The sequence below is a fragment of the Pleurodeles waltl genome, chromosome 7 (assembly GCF_031143425.1).
Source record: "Pleurodeles waltl isolate 20211129_DDA chromosome 7, aPleWal1.hap1.20221129, whole genome shotgun sequence".
NCBI classification, from domain to species: domain Eukaryota; kingdom Metazoa; phylum Chordata; class Amphibia; order Caudata; family Salamandridae; genus Pleurodeles; species Pleurodeles waltl.
The window spans coordinates 1,448,203,263-1,448,216,368 of record NC_090446.1 but is presented as its reverse complement, the minus strand read 5'-3'; the positions used below and the strand labels follow the sequence as shown (position 1 = coordinate 1,448,216,368).

At 41.7% G+C, this 13,106-nt stretch overlaps 1 protein-coding gene across 1 annotated transcript in view; it reads right to left on the bottom strand.

Annotated features, from left to right (window-relative positions):
* The window catches only part of LOC138246472 (FXYD domain-containing ion transport regulator 5-like), a 150,955-nt gene that overhangs the window by 114,726 nt on the left and 23,123 nt on the right, over positions 1–13,106 (bottom strand). The window contains exon 2 of the mRNA XM_069201109.1: positions 12,659–12,728. Coding sequence (XP_069057210.1) covers positions 12,659–12,728 — 70 coding nt within the window. The remainder of the gene's footprint in view (positions 1–12,658; positions 12,729–13,106) is intronic.

Sequence of the window (13,106 nt, the reverse complement as noted above, 5' to 3'; positions counted from 1 at the left end):
TCTTCCTCATCTTCTTCCCAGGTCTCAACGGCCATATCCAACAGAGAACGGGGTTGTCTGCCAAACACCAGTTCGAATGGGCTGTGGCCCGTTGAAGCCTGTTCGTGGGTTCTAATGGCGTAGAGAGCTAAGGGCAATTTCAGGTCCCAGTCCCTCCCTGTTTCATCGACAATTTTTTTTAACAGTGATTTAATGGTCCTGTTATAGCGCTCTACTAGTCCGTCTGTCTGTGGATGATAAACTGCCGTTTTGATTTGTGTAATTCCTAATACCTTGCATATTTGTTTCATGAGGTTGGACATGAATGGCGTACCCTGGTCAGTAAGTATCTCGCGGGGAAACCCGGTCCGAGTGAATACCGTTATCATGGCCTGTGCTACTGTTTTAGTGGTTATGCTTGACAGGGGAAGGGCCTCGGGGTAACGGGTAGCATAGTCTACGATAACCAAGATATAGGTATGGCCTTTAGAGGAGGGAAGTAGGGGTCCGATCAAGTCCATCCCCACCCTGCTAAACGGAATATCAATGATGGGAAGGGGTAGGAGAGGTGCTTTCCGGGGTCGACCTGGGTCGGTGAGTTGACATCTGGGACATTGTAAGCAATATTTTCTAATGTGGGCAAAAACACCGGGCCAGTAGAATTTCCTGAGGAGATATTCCTCCGTTTTCTCCCTGCCGAAATGACCCCCTCCTGGCTGATTATGTGCAAGGAAGAGTACTTGGTCCCTATAAGATTCTGGGACTACTAATTGACGCTTGCGTTCTCCTGCCTGTGTAGTGCTTACTCTATAGAGAAGGTTTCTTTGTACCAGAAAATAGGGACCCGCCTCATCGGTTTCCTCAGTTTTTACGTCTCTCCAGGCATGAGTGAGAGTAGGGTCTTCTCTCTGACGTTGACGGAAACTGATAGGAGCGCTATAAGTTTCTGCTATAACTCTTATGGGTAGATTATTGTCTTTGCCTGACCTAAACTTGAATTTTTAGTCTCTTTTTTCTCGACGGGAAAGTTTCCTGCGGTATGGGGGACACTCAATGATACTATCACAGAAGGGAGCCTCGTTCAACCATTCGGGTTTTTTCCTCTGGGTCTGGACCTCATTTAAGAGTTGTTGAAAATGTATGTAGTCAGTACCTATAATACATTCTTCGATCAGTTGGTCCATTATGCCCATGGGAAGCAAGTCTCGGTGCGCATCCCACTCTATCTCTACAGTGCTAAGAGGGTATTGTTCCTTGTCGCCGTGTATACAGCAGATGGTTACCCATCTGTTGGCGTTCTTGTCAACCGGCTCTACCAGATCTTGTCGTATAACGGATTGACTACAGCCTGAATCTATAAGGGCAGAGAGAGGACGCCCATTGATGTTTATGATCTGTTTAAATTTGGTGTCTCCCCCTCCTGTACACAAGACTCGACGTTGGGTTACTCCTATCTCCATAGGCTCAACTCCCTCGGTTTTCCTGGGGCATGCCCAGGCTATATGGCCCCACTCTCCACAGTTAAAACATTGAGGTCCTTGCATAGGAGGGGTCTCCCCATGTCTACGTTGGAGGGATTCCTCTAAAGGAAATCGTGGAATGGATTTTGAGGGAGTAGGGAGTGGTTTTACGTTGAGTCGTGGTTGTAGTGCTCTCACATCGGTGGACCTGTGATAGGTACACGCCAAGTCTATGGCTAGGTCTGTATCTACCTTAGGATGCTACCTTATCCAGTTTTTAGTACTGGAAGGGAGGGACTCCAAGTATTGTTCGAGGATGATCGTTTTTATTATATCTTCTCTGCTAGTTCCTATCGGCCCCAGCCACTTCAGTGCCAGATCCTGGACCCTAAAGTAGAAGGTGCAGGGGTCCTCATTGTGTCCCCATTTCACTTTCCGGAATTTTACTCTGTAGTACTCAGTATCGTGGCCCACCCGTTCCAAAATGCTCCTTTTAATATCCTGGTAGGTGGTGGTGCCACCGGGATTGGCCGCCTGATAAGCCGTCTGCATAAATCCCTTAAGTAGAGGAGCGATATATTGTCCCCATCTATCTTCCGGCCATTGAGCAGAGGATGCTACCCTTTCAAAATTAGTGAAGAATGAGTCTGGGTCCTCCCCCTCCTGATATTTTTGTAGGACCGAACTGGGGACATTCGGGTGCACTTTACTGGAGGCTATCGTCTCGGTTAACTTTTTCATCGCAGTTTCATGTACAAGTTGATTGTTCGCCAGGATAGTGGCTTGACTTTTCAAGGCAGACTGCAGGGCTTCCCTATCCTCTTTGGCTTCACGTTGGTGAGCTTCCCACACCAACTGTAAATGGCGTTTGCTTCGGCCAGTTGTTTGATCATGTCCTCCAAAGTAGGAGCTTCACTCATCGTCTATACCGTTTCTTAGCCTTTTAGGGAGAATAATACCCCACTTCTGACACCACTGTGACAGGCTATATGGTATAAACCAGACTGGAAACGGCGTAAGGTGGTAAGTAAATAGAGTTTTATTCTACTAGTGTCTTTTCTTATCTCTTATTTCCTTTCTATGTGTATTCCCAATTGGTAAGGATCTGTAAAGTCTATTGTTTAGAATGCTTCTCTTCCTTAGTCTTGTCGTTCTTCTTCCTTTCGTTCTTCAGGTCAACGTTCTCTGGAAACGCGAGTGGCTCCCGGGAGAAGACCGGCAAGAAAACATGAGAAAAACCCACGGTAAGTAATTGGGCTATTTCCTGGGGTTTATCCTTCAAGTAGGAAGAGGGGAGGGCAAGTGGGATATAGAGAAGGAGTGCAGAAACACCCATGCACTATGCAAAACAAACGTGGTGATGTAACTATGTTTTAAACACACTGTGCTCCCAGGCTTGAGGGGACAGTCAGGCTCCTTCGTTAGGTAGGGAGCCTTCCCTTCCTACCTCCTCCCTCCTCCTCCCTCTCACTCCTCCCAGCTCCCTTCCCCTGTGTGTTTTCCCCTTGATTGTCTGTTCTTCCGAATAGGAACCGTACCTTTGTAAGCCACGACCCTCTGGGGTCGTGGCTGGCTTTTGGGCTCCTCGTCTCCGGCGCCACGTGAGGGGACTTCTCCTTCTCCACTCCGTCGTCGGTGTATCCGTCTCCCGGTCTCGTCGCGATCTGCTTCTTTCCGCTGTCACTCGTTTCCGTCTTCCTCTTTACCCGCTCTTCTCCCGGAATGGTCACTTCCTCCTTTTCTCCCTCCACGGCCCGGAAGGCGTTGTGCGTTTCCCTAGAAACAGGGAAACGCCCCCAGGACTCCGCGGCCGTTCCTATGGGAACGGCTAAACGCGGATCTGACGTGTCGGGGTTCTCCGACACGTCGTAGGTTGCTTCTCCGTGTGGCGGGATCGTGGCTGCCCGATCACAGGTATATAACCAGGTTGGGGAAAGGTACACCAATGATTCCACTTAGACTTGATCTCGGAATAAATAGCATTAAAGATGTAGCGGGTTTGAGACCTCTCTTATATTGGATCCGCATATGGAAATTGAAGAACTGGAATCTTTTCGAGAGGCAATAAAAGATCTTATAAAGACCCAGAATTGCTGGAAAAAGGTCAGCTGGCTGAGGGAGATGAAATCAGCCTGGGATGAATTGGCCTTCCCCCACTTTTGGGAGAAACCTGAGTCGATCCCCACCAATGCTATTTCATCAGTTAAACAGAGATACTGGGAGAGGGCCAATGCGAAGATCGATCATAGTAATGAGGTGGGCCGATTAACTTCTGAGTTCCTGCTTGTAAACAAGAACCATGGCCTGAGCAATTTCTTGACCTTCCAATACCTGCTTATGCCCGTGCTCTATTCCTCCGGTTTAGCTATGGAACTTTACCAGTCAATAGTTTTATTTCTCGATGGTCGAAGAACAGTCCTGAGGCAAATAAATGCCCAAAATGCAATACACTGGAGGAATCAATTGAACATGTTTTGTTTTTTTGCCCCCTGTATAAGAGCCCTAGGGGGAAATGGATTATTCCGTTGTGCAAAGCCTTGCTATTATATGACCGAGCTAACGCCTACAGAATGTGTAAATATGACTCGTCTACATTGGTTGTAAGCTAAGCTAAATTTTTGTCAGCAGCTTGGTCTATTCGTTATAGGGCCACTATTAGTGTTTGACCTCCAATGTTGAACTTTATAGCAGGTATTGTGGGGAACAATAGATGGCTATGATTTTTGGTTGGTTTATCCCCTTTCCCCTGTCTCTATTCAATGGTTTCAGGAGGTGACATTTTTTAATTACATTTTATTATAACCTATAGTGACAATATTATGAAAACAACAGTATTAGTTTCTATTATTTTAGTTTTCATGGACAATGGCTGAGATAAAGCATTTATCTGTCAATCTATTTATTGCACTATAGCGCACTGCACTTTAGATTGTTACGACCAAAACTGTTTTTACGACTTACGGCTAAGATATTCCATCTATTTATGAATTTAATTACCGTATGATAGTACATTGCACTTTAGACTGTTAGTATCTGAATTATTTTAATAAGAGTAGTTCTGGACACAAAATGTGTTTTTTTCTTTTTAGGCCAATGGTATACTGAACCTTATATTAGTTGTTTTGAAACTATTTTTATACTGAGGTCTTGATTCTATGTATTTACACATGTATTAATTGTTAAAAGTATATCTCGTTTTAAATAGCTGTGAATAGGAATCCAATAACTTTTAGCAGGAGCTTTCTGAAATGTGATGGCGACTGGTTTTCAAGTAGGCATGGAGGTTTCCTGCTATTTATTTCTCTTAGACTATGATTAAACCAAAGGCTGTTCTTGTTTTTAATATTTATTAAGAGCTTGTTATTATTCCTTTTTAGTTTTTTTTTAGTTTTATTTTCATTTTTATGTACTGATGTATGGTTGATTGTACTCAAATGGTCCAACTTTTTACTGAATAAAGAGAATTGAATTGAATTGACTGACTGTGAATGAATCAATAAATGAATACAAATAACTCCTTTACAAGTATCAAACCAAATGAGTAATAGTATGCAGCATCAAAGGAAGTTAATTTCAAGCTTTAGTTCATAGAACAAATGAGTTAGTCAAAAATGCGAAGAAAGCGCAGTGAGAGGCTGAGTGCAGGGGAGAGCTATCTTGAGATCCAAGCCTTAATCGGAGGGACACGAATGCCCTATAGGGCTCAAAGAACCAGTCACAAAGATTTGATCAAAATACTGGCACCCACCTTAGGCCGTTGATGATGGTGTCCCAAGGCTAGTTTGGCTTGGGGAGGGCTGCATGCCCCCTCCAATTTTAATAAATACTCGCCTTGGATTTGGGGACTCCAGGGCCTTTTAAGGCTCGGGGCTGCATTCCCCCCTTCCCATACAAAAAAAAGAATAATTTGCCCCGGGGGGATAGGTCTAAGGGGCTATCAAAGGCTCTGAGAAAGGGGCTGCAAACTCTGCTTCCCAATATTTTTTTTTAAAAATAATTGCCAGCTACTTCCGGCACCAAGGATGTGTGCTGGCAAAAGAGTCAGCGGAGCCACAGAGGCCTTAGGGTTCCACTCGGCCCTCAACAAAAACAAGAAGCAGTGGGTGTTCCAGATGGGCCTGGGACAACCACAATAATACAAAATAAAAAATGAAGGGGAAAAACTCATCATAAATGAGCGTGAAGAGCCGCTCATTTATTATTCGCCACGCCGAGCAAGCAGCACTCCATAATGCCCTAGAGCTTTTTTCAAGTATATATTTTTTTGCTGGTGGTGCGTATATAAGAGAAAGGGGCACTACCAGCCATTTTTAAATGTTTTCTAATGTCGTGGGGGGCTGCAAGGAGTGCAGCAGTTCCCCCAGCAACACTAACACAACACGAAAAAACTATAAGTCTCCTGGGTCAATAAGTTTATGACCCCGGGAAAGCCTGAAAAGTTTTAAAATTAAGACTCAAAGACAGGTACATTTTTTTATTTTAAACGGCTTCATTTAAGTAACTATGCAATATTAATCATGACATGTTCGATGACCTCATTGATAACATCACTACCCTATCGGAAATGACATAATTGATGATAGCAATGTGCATGCCAGGGGCACGAGTTATAGTGACTTTGGTGCAAACGTTAATACTACTTGAGATAACTATAACAGGTGAATTTCCGTATGTTCTAACTGACGTTCTCACCTAACTATAAGGTCCCTTTAAAATTTGTAGTTTTTCAGTGAATTTCTAAAGTTTTTTAAATGCAAAATTAGATATTATTACCATACCTAACTATAATGTCGGTGAAACTATACACATGTCTGTCATTCTCTCTCCCCCTCGTCCCAGATGTGCCTGACACCATGAATCAATGGGAGCTGAAGGGGGTGACAAAGACATTGGCCTTCAAACTGGCTGAATTGACTTCAGACCAACGGAAACATAGGACATGTGCCAATCCGACCCTGTAAAGTTCCCATGTCCAATCCATCTACAGATAAACATACTGTTGCACTGAACATATCTGAAATGTGGAGGTTGTAGATGCAGAAAAGTGCATAAATGATTTTGCACTGACCTCAAGTCCATTGTTGCATTAGTGGGGTTTTGATAGAGATTCCTACATTACCAAGCACCCTGAAGATCTCCGATTTCAAAACATTAAAAGAAGGGCACTTTTGAAACTTGTGATACTGGCCAGATGTAAGCAAAGTGTTCATCTAATTATAATACAGGATTTTACTATTGTGGCAACATTCCAGCCTAAAGATGCCTTAAAATGTGCTGAGACAGTATAAACATACAGAAATGCTGTAAAAAGTCAGGCTTAATTCAGGTCCACTCAAGCTTCATACTGGTCATCAATAATGTTAATGCTGTGTATCAGCTGGTAACCACTGAAACCAAGGAGGTGGATGTATCTGTCTGGGTAGCACAGCTTTGCAGTCCACTTCACCCACTGTTGAAGTATAACCGTACTCCGTTTAAGTTTCAAGAAGGTTTATCCAAAGGGCAATTTAAGAATTAAGCAGTAAAGCAGCACACGTCTATTTTCTCCTCTACCTCCTTCCGACTGTCCCTTCAATCTCCCACCTGGAATCCTTCTCCACCCTTACATTCTATTCCATTACATACTTACAATTCTGTTGTTAAGACTGTTGTATGGGTTGCATATAGTTGCGTGCGATCCGCGCGTGTGAGAATGGCATCAAAGGAAGAATGTGAAGAATGTGATTGTGAGTTGGAATATGGTGTATGGTGACAGAGCTGGAGCTGAAAAGGAAAGAATTGTAGATGTGCTGCTGGAGATGTTGGGGCTGTATTATTATATAAATGAGACAATAAATCATAAAAGAAATACATATGGCTGGAGATTCATTACTACAAAGTTAGCGATGAGCTGGAGACACCGTCTCAACACGCGTAATTAGCCCCAACGTCTTGAAGCGCTGAGTGCGAAGAAACCTTATCGTTGAGGGTCTCGTGCAAATGATCGACACAGGAATGGACATATGATCATACGGTCTATTTCAGGAGAAAAGACCTACCAAAAACGAATGACTGTACAAGCCTTTCGGTTGGTATCTGGAAGCCGGCTAATGCGTTTTATCAGCGTGCACGAGTGAGGCTCCCATTTGGCATATCTGTTCCCTTGGTTACCGGAGTTTGTGAAAGCGCGTACAGCCTTACGGGTTATCGCTGCTGTGTGCGCTTCGTTTCTAATACTGCCAGGCTGCTAGAACACTGACTGTGTGCTTCTTTGGATAGTTTTGGCGGCCATATTGGGAATTTCTTCTGTGTTTTCAATGGCTCAACTTATTTCAACATTGTAGCTTTTGTGTTACAACTGCACTATTGTTTTTTTTTCGACATTGAACCTGTGTGCTTATTTTGTAACTCTTTGAGACATATTTGAGGGGTGAAACTCTTTTTTCTAACCTACTAGTGCCACTGTATTTTGGTGGTTGGCATTTATCAAATGGCTCATTGAATTTGCCTCCTCCTCAGCCATTTCAACCTTTAAACGGTGACAATGCAAGCAAGTGGCAAGAATGGAAAGAGTATATCCGAAATTATATTGCTACTTGTGATGAAGAGGACGATTTCATACCTACAAAGAAGAAAAAAATCCTTTTACAATGTCTGGGCCCACAAGGTTTTAAAATGTATAATCGCATTGAGAAAAAAACTCGCCCAGGGGGCCAAGGTGATGTTTTCTCTAATGCTATGGAGGATTTGGACAGATACCATACACCTACAGTGTGTGTTGGCATTGATAGATATAGATTCTATCATAGGAAACAACTGAAAGAAGAATATATCGATGAATATGTATCAGCTTAAAAAAATTAGGCTTTTACTTGTAGATTCGGGTCATTGCATGATGAAATGATCAGAGACCAAATTGTTATGCATGCGGCCAATCTATCTTTACAAGACTATTTGTGGGCAAAAGGAGAAGCACCCTTATCTGAGGTTGTGGAAGTTGTAAGGAAAGCAGAGTTAACTGGAAGATGTGCCAAACAGTGCTTTCTGAAAAGAAAAAGGAGAAGGAAGCTATGAAACAGATTAATAAAGTTAAAAGCGGAAGGAAAAGTTCAAACTATGTGGGGAATTCCTAAGTCAAGAGATAACCTTGTCAAGGGGCAATTAAAGAAAGCTGAGGCTAAGAGTGACAAATCCCTGATTAAGTGTTATAGATGTGGATTTATGGGTCACTACGCTAATGACAAGAAGTGTGTGTGTGTTTTCAATGTGAGAGATCAATTGGATGAGGAACAAAAACTGACTTCAAGAAAAAAACCTAAATGTAATTTATCCATAGAGGGAATTGTTGTTGGTGTGGTTGATGATTCTGGATCTCCCTACACTATTGTCAGCCAAGCGGTGTGGAGAGATAAATTAGAACCGAAATTGGGAAAGATGTGGTACCTTCGAACATAGCTCCAAGAAGTTTTACTGGAGAACCTATAGACATCTTGGGGTATGGGATTGTATGTTGTATGTTTAGGGACAGAGAGGCTGAATGTAAATTGTATGTGTCAAATGTGGGGCCATCAGTATTGGGATGGTGGGACCAAGGCAAGCTTGGTGTTATTCTTAATCCGTGGAGTCCTGAACCAGTGCCTGTGGTGCAAGAAGAGATTTGGGATTCTAATACTATCAAAGCTAAATATCCCATGGTGTTTGCGGGTGGTATTAGCAAACATACGGATTTCCAACACAGGATAGTTTTAAAGCATAATGCCGTACCAGTGACACACAAAGCTAGGAATTTGCCTTTGGGTATTAGAGATGAAGTATACAAAGAACTGGAAAATTAATGCAGGCAGGTGTCATTGAACAGGTGGACTGGGTGTCGCCTTTGGTTGTGGTGAAGGCCAATGGTAAATTGAGATTATGTGTTGATCTGAGAGATTTGAATAAGAACATTATGGTTGACCAATTTCCGCTACTAAGAATTAACTAAATGATTGCACGTACGAAAGGAATGAGTTGGTTCACCACGATTGATCTACCCTCAGCTTACCATCAGGTTGTTTTACATTTGGAAAGTCAAAGACTTACTGCATTTATCACTCCTTTTGGTTGCTACCACTTTACTAGGGTACCATTGGATTTGCATCTGCAGCAGCCATGTTCCAAAGACTTATGTTCAAACTATTTAAAGGTTATGTTTATCCAGGATGATATTTTGATCATGGGTAAGTCAAGGGAGATACATGATGCTACACTGAAAAAAGTGTTGGATATACTTGCTGTTAAGGGGCTCACGGCTGAAATGTCTAAATGTAATATTACGAAAAATAAGGTGACATATTTAGGACATGAAATAAGTGTGAAAGGGGTAGAACCAAAATCTGAATTGGTAGAGGCAGTAAAAAAAGCACCAATTCCTATCAATAAGGATGAAGTGAGAGGATTTTTAGGTTTGGCAGAATTTTACGCCAAGTATGTACAAAATGCTATCAGGCAATTGTTTGAAAAACAAGGTGATGTTTGAATGGTCCAATGAATGTCAAGTTGCGTTTGATATGATCAAACAGAATATTATAAAAGCACCAGCTTTACAGGGTTTTGATCCTAACTTACAGAGTATCGTAACTACTGATGCGAGCAATAAGGGGCTTGGAGCTGTGCTTAAGCAAATGGATACTTGTGGAAATGAAAATGTGATTGCATTTGCTTCACACTCATTAACGGAAACCGAAATTATATATTCAGTTATTGAGCTGGAGACATTAGCGTGCGTTTGGGGTTTGGAACACTTCAGGCAGTTTATCTGGGGTGTGAAGGTCATTTTGCGTAGTGATCACAAACCGCTCATTAAGGTACTTACTACTAGTGGTTTGTTTAAGGCATCCCCACAAATAGCGAGATTGTCCATAAAACGAATAGATTATAAGTAGGAAGTGCAAAATGTTCCTGGAGTAAAAAATGTCACTGCTGATTTTTTTAGCAGATTTCATTTGCGAACTCAAGTAATGTCTTGTAATGAGGATGATGAGTTGGATAAGGGCTGTGTTGCAGAAATTTTTGAAGGAATTCAAGGAATTTCAAATGAAGAATGGGTAATTGCCACAAAGAAGGAAGGTGTGTTGTCTAGAGTACTTTCATTGATTGTAGAAGGTTGGCCTAACAAGAATACTTTGGAAGGTAGTTTACGTATATATTGGGAATTCAAACAGGAATTGTCTGTGGAAGACAATGTGGTATTACGCAATGGTAAACTAGTGCCACCAGAAAGTCTTAGAGACAGGTTGTTAGAGATTTGCCATGAAGCTCATTTAGGAATTTCTAAAATGAAGAACAGAGTAAAACAGTTATAGTGGTGGCCTGGAACAGATGTTGCTGTTGAGAGGAAAGTGAGAGTTTGTGTTTTATGTAATGAATCGGAAAATAAATTGTTGACTTTGAAACCTCCTTTATGTCCGTTATCGTGTCCAGATATACCATGGGACAGAATTGGTTTAGATATTACTGGACAAATTTATGATGCTGGTGAAGCGAAATTCATTCTAGTGTTAATGGACCATTTTTCAAAATGGCCAGAGGTGAAGATTTCAACAAAAATGGATGCTTCAAGTATCGTGAAATTTTTGGATAAGGTATTTGTGAGAGAAGGGTTACCCAAGATTGTCCTGACTGATAACGGTCCTCTATTCTCTTCTGGGAAGTTTAAGAACTATTTGGAGAGGAATAGTATTTTGCACAAAACTAAATCAGTGTATTATCCTGCAGGTAATAGTGTAGTGGAACGTTTTAATAGAGTGTTGAAGAATGATATCCAATTAGCCAACAGTGCAAGGTTTTCATGGGAAAAAGAAGTATGGAAGACAATATGGTCATACAGAATAACGTCTAGTGACATTACAGATAGTAGTCCATTCGAAATTATGAAGGGAAGGATTCCTTTGGGTAAGGACAATGTGGGTTGGATGGCAAAACCAGGAAGAAGTGATTGGTCTCCAGAGGTGGTTAAGAATAATATAAGTGCAAAGCAGAAACATGCTAAAGCTGTGTATGACAGGAAACACAAATGCAAGACAGTAGAGATACATGTTGGCGACTGAGTCAGAGTCAAGATACCTGGGTTTAAAAGAAGGGGAGCAGAAAGATTTTATCCTCCATTATGTGTAGAAAACGTTTTGTGCAATTCGGTTTTGCTTAGTGATGGGAAGGTATGGCATGTGAGCAGAATTGCGCCCTATAAGGGTGGCAATGATATGGAGAAGAGTAAAAATTCTGATATGGAGAAAAGGAAACATTTTCGGTTAAGAGATGAAATGGAAGACAAGAGTGCACAAGAAATTCAAGGATTGAATGAGGAGGGAATATCGCAAGAGAATATAAATTTACAAGAGTCCCAAGGGGAGGAAGCAGGAAGTGGTGCAAAGTCCTGTAATGACGTTAGTAAATATGGAAGAGTGAGATCTAAAATGTTGAAAGATTATGAATGTGATATTTAGATATTTCCATGATTACTTTAGTAATGGCTTCGTATTTTCATGATTAGTGTATTCAATTTTTTTTTCTTCTTTGTTTTTCTTAGTAAACTGTTAGGGTAGTAACAAACTTTTAGTTATAATTCTATTGCATTATTATGAGGGGGAAATGTATTGTATGGGTTGTATATAGTTGCGCGTGGTCCGCACGTGTGAGAATGGCGTCAAAGGAAGAATCTCAAGAATGAAAGTGTGAGTTGGAATGTGGTGTGTGGTGACAGAGCTGGAGCGGAACAGGAAAGAATTACAGATGTGCTGCTGAAGATGCTGGGGCTGTATTATTAATATAAATGAGACAATGAATCATAAAAGAAATAAATACAGCTGGAGATTCATTACTACAAAGACAACCTACAACACCCACCCCTCACTTGCTGGTACTGCTGGCAAGTGTCCTGGGTCACACGCAAGGCCCTCTGGGTTCTACTGGTACTGGACAAAGGGTATTATTGAAAACCCACAGAATTCACTGAAACAAACTTGCTCAATGGGACATTACTTGTGAGTCCACATACAAGACCAATCCACTTGACTTCACTGAGGCAGTACAACGAAGAACCCCTTCACATTTAATGCTACATTCAAAACAAATGTATACGCTTTCTGTGTTTTACTATTTTAATTGTTAGGGATTAGGGTGACATATTTGGGGACTATAAAAGCCCTTCTTTTGCACACAACAACATTTCTCAGGCATGTAAGGACGCTTTAAGTAGTTCCTACCTGGAGTAGAAAGTGCATTAGCTCCAACCAACGATATGAACTGAGCAAGGAGGAGCCAGGTCAGGAACATCTGTGAAGCAACAAGATACACCAACTATTACAATGCTGTTTTCAAACTAGTCTAAAAAAGTAATTACCAATTTATATGTTGAACATCTTGTATGTTTTTCTCATTGGATGTTTTGCAAATGATAAAAACTGGCCCTACCTTGTGGTGAAAACTCTTGTGTACAGAAAACCCTTCCAAGGTAGAGGAACAGTGTGCAGGCTGGAACATATTGAGAAACGAATATTTAACAAGTATAAAGAGGTAAGAAAGGCAGCTACCCTGAACTGTTGTCCTCTAGTTGTCTCCCAGGACCCTTAGAGGTGCCACATCAGCTCCATAATGCTGACGTCATAGAGACCAGCACTACACAGCACAAGGACAGACGCTGAGGCAGGATAT